Source organism: Telopea speciosissima, chromosome 7 (genome assembly GCF_018873765.1).
Source record: "Telopea speciosissima isolate NSW1024214 ecotype Mountain lineage chromosome 7, Tspe_v1, whole genome shotgun sequence".
In the NCBI taxonomy this organism is placed as follows: Eukaryota; Viridiplantae; Streptophyta; class Magnoliopsida; order Proteales; family Proteaceae; genus Telopea; species Telopea speciosissima.
The window spans coordinates 35,542,018-35,550,359 of record NC_057922.1 but is presented as its reverse complement, the minus strand read 5'-3'; the positions used below and the strand labels follow the sequence as shown (position 1 = coordinate 35,550,359).

The 8,342-nt window shown below is 37.5% G+C and overlaps 1 protein-coding gene across 1 annotated transcript; it reads right to left on the bottom strand.

Annotated features, from left to right (window-relative positions):
* Positions 1 to 843: 843 nt before the first annotated feature.
* On the bottom strand, positions 844 to 6,912 carry LOC122667510 (putative protease Do-like 14). The gene is made up of 11 exons (XM_043863788.1): positions 6,883 to 6,912; positions 6,599 to 6,725; positions 6,380 to 6,490; positions 6,116 to 6,295; positions 5,899 to 6,024; positions 5,156 to 5,369; positions 4,660 to 4,741; positions 2,654 to 2,796; positions 1,695 to 1,815; positions 1,194 to 1,286; positions 844 to 1,076 (listed from the first exon to the last, which is right to left on the bottom strand). The coding sequence occupies exons 1-11, from the start codon at positions 6,895 to 6,897 to the stop codon at positions 960 to 962; spliced, it is 1,329 nt and encodes a 442-aa protein (XP_043719723.1). The 5' UTR covers positions 6,898 to 6,912; the 3' UTR covers positions 844 to 959.
* Between the last annotated feature and the right edge of the window lie 1,430 nt (positions 6,913 to 8,342).

Genomic DNA, 8,342 nt, shown 5'->3' with positions numbered 1-8,342 from the left:
TAAAAAGGGCAGGTTTCCTGCAAACACAGCCATAACTGTGCCACATGTCAATTAGGACTTCATATCCAGTAAACATATTATCCACACCATCACCTACTCACCCTAATTTTCATACCTGACTTCAATGTGGCAACATAATGCGCCCCCCCCCCCCCCCCCCCACACACAAAAAGATTGGCCAACCATAAGGAGTATGTGCTGGATGGGTTTCCAGCCTGATAGCCAGAATCCTTTTCCCTTAGAACTACTACCCTCTTACAATTAAGAATTCATCATCCCACCATGATTGATAGTTAGATGAGGGCCTTCGGCACCATTTGTCCAGTCTCCATTGAAAAAGGCAGTAGAAAATGAAATTATACCTAGACCAACTTGATTTCCACAAGCATCAGTCCAATACAAACTTCTAATGCTCCTAAAATTGGCAATCCATTTTCTTACCATCATCATCATCATCATAATAATAAAAGAAAATTGGCAAATTATACCTAGACCAACTTGATTTCCACAAGCATCAGTCCAATACAAGCTTCTAATGCTCCTAAAATTGGCAATCCATTTTCTTACCATCATCATCATCATCATAAAAGAAAACTAGCAAGACATAACGTAGAAAGAAATAGTCAACCAGGAAAGAAAGACCAATCGTTAGCAGATTTGAGTGAGATCAACCAGGAAAGAAAGACCAATTGTTGGCAGATTTGAGTAAGGAGGGCTAGAACTGAAAAACTAATACTGATTGACCAACTCTTTGGCAACTGGTATGAATAGATCTTTCTGCTTTTAACAGCAAAGGCAAAATTGAAAATGAATAACTTGATTGACAAATTCACAGGAAAAATACAAAGAATGACCTCATGGCAGATGCTTTGCCTTCTGTATGATTTTACTTTTTTTTTTTTTTTTTTTTTGGGGGGGGGGGGGGGAGGAATAAGGGTATCATCCTCCTGTAAAGTGTTTTACATGTCTGGGTTTCCCTCCTCTGGCACGACAATCAGACTTACTAAGTTGGTGTTTCCTCTTTTGACAATCACCTTCAAGGGTCTCCCAACCTTATCTCGCATTATCTCAATGATCTGCAATTCCAAATAGAATAGATTCATGAATTAGACACAGTCCCAGGGTCAGAAGTACAGAGGGTCTATCCTCAACTATTGATAAAAGGGGCAATTGTGCATAAACTAGTGCAGTACCTCCTTGATGCTTCCAACAGGCTTCCCTTCAAATTCAATGACTACATCTCTTGGGCGGAATCCAGCATGATCAGCCGGGGATCCTGGCGTTACCTGTTGGCAGTTCAGGAAACTTTCAAACATATATTTTCTAGCTGGTGTGGCAAGGAAGAAATGCTAACAATGGAGAATGCCCAAATTAATGGGAAAAAGATACAACTAATCCAACTTTGATACATCCTGAGCCTATTTTCTCCCTCGCTAAGAATTTTTCATGCTTGGTCTTTGGCCATTTTCCAAATTAAAATCCATCCTATATAAAGCTAACGACTTGACAAAGTGGCAATGCTGCCATAATGGATGGGTCTTACATTAATAAGCATATTTGTCCAAAGAAGACATAAATTCTGCATGGGTCATTGGAGTGTTAGCCTCTCATTCGTAATTTATTTCTAGTACTTGATACAGTTATATTTTGTTCCATTGAACCGAAGGGCGGAGGGGTTAGAAGTGGGGGTTTACCATGGTCACAAGCACACCTTTGCTGACATCAGGGAACATGGGATCTCTTTCTTTCAGCTGAGCTATAATCAACTCATTAAGATCAAGCATTTTCAATCCAAGCCAAGGCCGAACAACTCGCCTGCACCGCATTAGAATCTAACATTAGTAATCTAAACAAAACCTTTAAAGATGCTCTCAACTACATTAGGTTACTCTTTAGACAAATTAGCGGCTTCTTTCAGACAGGTCCAATTTGATGAGCTGCATCATGAGTCGGGGATTAAAAAAAAAAGTTTATCATAGCCTATATACATGCATGACACATAGGATATACCAATTATGAAAACAGAAACAAAAAAAAAGCCGGAAAGTAAACTTGTAGGAATCTGAAGAGCATGAGCATGTTTCCTATTGAAAATTTGAATTAATTTATAGAAGTAACTGATAATAGAAGCTAAACTCCATAGATTCAGTTCAGCAATCTGCAGACATCATATTCATCATTCAGATATCTCAAGAGTCATATTCTTGCACAAATACAGTGTCCATTAATCTGCAGAACCATGTAGATAAAGGAATTGCTCATGACTGCCTTAATAAAATTTCAAAATATTACAATTGTTTATCTCCATTTTCAAGCTAAGTGGGATCATGTGTAGACAGCTCATCCCACTCTGATGAAAAAAAGGGACTTACCAGAGCAGAGATAGAAACAGCCAATTGTGTTTTGAAGTCGTTTGAAGAGAAAACTCCCTCAGTAATTGCAAGACGAAGGTTCAAGTTTAGAATCAAAGGATCTAAACATCTAGAAGCATTCTTGTCTTAAGATTTATCTTTGAGCCATGTTACAACAACACAACTCAAATCAGCCATCTCCAACTAAATGGACTCGGCCACACAGATCCTATTTCCCATTCAACTTTGTTTAGAGGTGAGTACAATTGATACAAACTAGCATGACTCAAAACACAACATACCCAATTTTCTTGAAGTGCTCAACAATCTTGGAAACTGAGTCAATTGGTACAGCAAAACTTAAACCATCAGCAGCCATTATTTTCATAATATTAACTCCAACAACTTCTCCATTAAGATTAACAAGGGGTCCACCGGAGTTTCCCTAAACAACAGAATAACAATTAGAAATAAGTACATCAACAAAAGCAAGGAGAGCTAAATTACTCATTAATCGAACATTTAGTGAAATATAAATGAGGCTATCCCAATCATATTTTAAGTGTGAAAGAATAAACACTTTGAAAGCTCCATTTCATTTATCATAAGACTCCATAGTTGGGTTCTATGGGCCTTGAGCTTTTACTTTTGAGTTTATTGATGTAATAGGCCTCTTTTATAAGCTCATAATTAGGGTATCAGTTCAAAAATACCGGATTTACTTTATTAGTTAGTCTATTTAGAGTCCTATTTCTTTATTTATTTGTTATTAAGTGTTTTAGTTAGGCTGTGACAGGTCTCCAAGAGTCCAGCCTTATTTCAGTCTTTTTCCATTATTATTTCAGTTTCCTAGTTTATTTAAGTTACCTTATCAGTTCAGGATTCGTTTAGGCCTTTCCTTTTTTGAGTTTGAGTATTCTATATTCGTTTGTAAGGGCCTACAGCCTTGTACACAAATTTGAATGATAAAATTTGGCTTGTTGCCTTTGGTTCTATGCTGATTCAGTTCCAGCCCCTACTACAGTGATTCAGTAGGTTGATTATGGTAATTTCAATCGAGGCCTTTGGTGGTAATTCCAAGGTCATATTCTTCTTTCTTCCTTTTATCTTCTTTATTCAATTAAAAGAAATTCAAAGTAAGTCCCTGTGCATCTTTTCTTTTTAGTTTCTGTTTCTTCTTCAGGTCCACTGGTATTCTATCTAGTTGGATCTGTTACTCTTCTCTTTGCTATTCTGAGCATCAGTAGAAGTCCTGAATCGATTCTGAAATCTAGATTGGATTTTCTGTTAAATTCTGTTTTCCAACTCCAAGTGGGTTTTCTTGGAACTTTTGATCTGCAAGTCTGATTTCAGTTCTACTTTCAGCTCTTACAACCAGTTGTGCTTCTTGACTGATTTCTGAACTCAAAATTCAATCCTGCTGCAGTTTTCTGAGAATCCTAATCACAGTTTGATTTCTCAAATTATCAGTTTGTGGTATCTGATTTGAGTACTGATTCCTGCATCCTATACTGTTGGCTTTACTGATCTTTATTGCTATTCTCTCAGTTTACAATGCATTATTAGCTACTGATTTCAGTCTCCTAAAATCTCCCATCAATTCCCCTATTTTAAGCTATCCTACTCTCAATAGGAATCTATTGTATCTTGACCGCTAGCCATTGGATTGTCTTGGGGTTTCAGTATTCTATTCTACCCTTAAAATCAAGCCCCCGGCAAGGATATTGATCAGATCTGATCAGTTGATTTCATTCAACCAGAGTTCTCCTGAAATATGGAAATTTTTCCTCGTCAGCAATCCTGCTTCTTTGCTGGATTTTGAATCTTATATTTAGGTAACATCAAACCACATTAGTATAGAGAGGCAAAGAGATCTCTAATTTCTTCTATTGACTTCAAGAAAGCACAATAGGGTATCATGTCTCCAGCTATATGCATAAGCATGTTTTAGACCCCAAAAAATAATACTAGAGCAAGTGATATATGACATGCACCATAAGAACGTTTAGTATCTCTTAAACATGAAACTAAAGAGCCTTATCCTCCTATTCGAGTTGGCTGAATGAAAATTGTTTACTCCAACTTATCAGGGTCATATCTCACATTACTCATAGTTATCTGTATTAATTGGCTCCATGGATATTGGGACTGCTACTATGTTCCCTGACATACACTTATTTCTAGTTATCTTCTCAAGTCTGGCCATCCAACCATCCCATCATACTCATCTAGGGGACAAACATCCTACTATGCAATATGTTGTTTCATCAAGTTCCAATATACATCAAAAAGAAAGAAGTTATATTACCTCATTGATTGCACAATCTGTCTGTAGATACTCTCTATGCATCCCACCAAGACCTAAGTCGCTGCTTTTACGGTCAACGCAACTATAATAAAAGAAGAAAAACAGAAATTTTAGAGGGGGGGGGGGAGAGTATTAGAAAGAGTGAAGAAAAAGAAAAGTAGTCCACTTCAGCAACAATAGTAAATATTAGTAGAGCATATTTAAACTTTTATTTAGAGCAACAAAGAAACATGCCCCACACAGCCAAGGTCCTTATGATCTTAAAGCTTTCCCATAGAAAAGCATTTATCTGGAACATCAGGGAGGTTTGTAGAGCAAAGAGATAGACCATACAAGAACAATGAAGCCAATAGCAAGACATGAAAATGGGTGAAGAATTCTCTCCATCTTGAATTCATCAACAAAAATTATCCATTTCAAGATCTATCATCTCTAGGTAGAAAAACAGCCAACTAAGAGCAAAAGATTCATTGTACAAATTTATTTTCTATCTTACCTGACAATACCAGCTGTAATTGTATTTTGAAGAGAAAGGGGGCAGCCCATGGCAATCACCCAGTCTCCTGGACGAAGCTTAAATGACGACCCAAGTTTAGCCGTTGGCAGTGGAGTTTTTGATTTGATCTTCACAACAGCAATGTCAGAATGGAAATCAGCATTGACAACTGTACCTTCAAACATCCTACCATCTTGTAGAGTCACATCAACCTGCACTAAAATATGAATCAGGAAAATATGAGAAAAAAAAAAGTGAAGGAATTCTTCCCATCACAAAATCATAACTTAGCTTCTTGCATGTCAATCCCGTAGCAGTATAAATGATCAAGGAAAGACCAAAGCAGTTGAAAAGGAGAGATAATAATTAATCTAAACACTAAAGACATCAATTGCAAGTAAATATATAAAGTTATTGAAGGGGAAGTTAAATTAATCTGCCTGGAAAAATCAAGGGGGATAGATACTTGTTTGGGATCTGTTTGGTAAGAAGTAAAAGTGAGTGAAATAGGAAAAATTCTGTAAGAACTAAGAAGATCAATTATTTTCATTTTACTTCCAACAAACCCACCCACCCTTTTCTCGTTTTCTCTTCACTTCAGTTTACCAATGAAAATGTTATTTCACTATCATTTCAGTTCTAACCTAATGGAATATTAGTGAAATATGGAGACATTGCACATACTTATCACAACTTAATCAAAGGCAACTAGGCAACAAAACAAATTTGACCACCTACCTTCTTCCCCTTCGATACAGTTCTCATGCTTTGGAAGTCTACAACGACATGAGCACAAGTTAAGATTGTACCATCAGAATCTATAATGGTTCCTGAGCCTATACTCTTTCCCAAAGGCATTCCATATAAACCTGTGCAATGCACATTATTATCTTGATCAAATTTTCAACAAAGTAGCCACCATAAAAGAAATATAATGTAGCATGGGCTTTTTCTACACACCTTGTGCTACAGACAAGTTGACGACAGCAGGACCAACCGTAGAAGCTGCATTGGCGATAGAGTCTCTACCTAAACATCCAGGACAACATTTCGAACCATCTCCCACTTCGCCAGAAGCATCTTTCCTATAATCCGTTGACGGAACTGAATCGGTTCTAGAGAAAAGTAGCCGCTTAAGCCCTGAATTACATAAACAGAATGAGACAAGGAAGAAAATACGAATACAAAAAAAATTAATAGAGAGTGAGAGGAAGGATTGAGAACCTAATGGCGAATCGTCAGATGGCAAAAATGGAGGAGTTTCTACTTTAGCTGGACATGCCAGAAACGCTAATTCGCGCAATTGAGGGGAGACTGAAACTGATATGGTGGTTTCTGGAATTTATCATAGTACAGTGGTAAGGGGATAAATGTTAAATTTTGATAAATTAAGATATAATTTGAAATAATAGATTAGTAATTTAGAACTAATCGAATGCTCACTGGTATCAGAATTGCGGTCGTTTGACCATAATACACCGGCTCCGGCAGCGGCCAATGCTGCTATCTCAATAACCAAGCTCCGGCCGGAGCTTTTGATAGGCCTCTGCGATAGCAGAGACAATTTATTCTGCAAATTTGATCCAAACACCAATGTACAAGCGATTGAGATCCCAAAAGATTTTTCAAAGTAAAAGAATATAAATGAAAAATTTTGAAGTTCGGAGAGTACAAAATTATTAAAAAAAATTAAATAAAAGGTTATAATAAGTTGAGAAGATGCATACGAGCAGATCCCTCATGGAAGATACAGTAAGCTTCACTGTGAAGAAAGAAGTTTGATGGTATCGCCTTCTTCACCACCTCCCTGCGCCCAACTAAAACCCTAAAACCTCGCGCAAGGCCCTGTACCACAGTCAACAGCTAATGGAACTGGGATCCACAATTATGAATACTTTTTTTTTTTACAATATTATTAAACGGTCAAAGGTCTTATGCTAACTATAAATAAATTTAAATTTCTAAACTATTCTTGATCGATGTTGATTTACAATTTTACCCTTGTAACTAAAAACCCCAAATTCTAAGATTTTTCTTCTCTCATCCCTCTCCATCCTGGATTTTTTTCCTCTAAGGGTCCCTCATCCATACGATTGTGAGGTTCTTGTTAGGGATGTTCGACACATGTTAGAGAGAAATCCAACGATTGTGAGGTGAAATACACTTCACGATGGTGATTCATGGTGATTCCCAAACAACGAGTGACTTTCTCCACTCTTTCCTCAAAACCACTCTTTTCTCTCTCCTCTCTCACGATGGTGGTTCATGGTTTTGGAATGTGATTGATTGTGACTTGTGAGGTTCATGAATCACAAATCTAATCTATGATTTATCTTCTGACTTTGGATTTTGTTAACATGGACTATTGCAATATCGATATTTCTGTCAAATTTTTTGATACATGACCAATTAGGAAAAGAAAAGCAAAGTTTTCTCACTTTCATTCTTGTTTTACAGGGGAAAGAAGAGAATAGGGACATTAAAATGGTGGAGAAGGGCTTCAAGCTAGTGGGCTTTTCCAATTTCATCCGGCAGAACCCCAAATCCGATCATTTCCGTGAGAGAGGTGAGAGACGAGAGAGAGGAGACGGGAGAGTTGCAGTTTCAGAGAGAGACGAGAGAGAGGAGATGTGAGACGATAGAGTGGAGAGAGGAGAGAGAGACACTACCGTTGGATTTCTCTCTGACACGTGTCGAACATCCCTAATAAAAACCTCACAACCGTATGGATGAAGAACCTTAGACGAAAAAAATCCTCCCCATCCCTCCCTGACTTTGCTCCTTAGAGGTTTACCTTCTCCATCGCAGCTGAGCTCTCATGGACTCTGATATATGGGATCTGCTCTATATTAAACTGCTCTCTAAGTTTTAACATCTTTCTTTGATTTCTTCATTTTTCCTTCTCTTCCTTTCTTTAATCTTCTCTACAGATTTTTCATTTTTTTCAGAAGAGAAGAGGAGAAGAGGTTCGGCGTAAATAATACTAAAAACCAGTGAAAGAATCACAGAAATTAGGATCCATAAGCAGCCTAATATCTATTTCCCATTAAAATAATCACTCCAGATTGAACGAAACCCATTGCAGCCCATCTCCTCTACTGCAAATCTGCAATGAACGAAACCTTTTGCAGTCTACCCCCGCTCTGGATTGAACGAAACCTGCTGCATTCCAAAGTTTATTCAAACG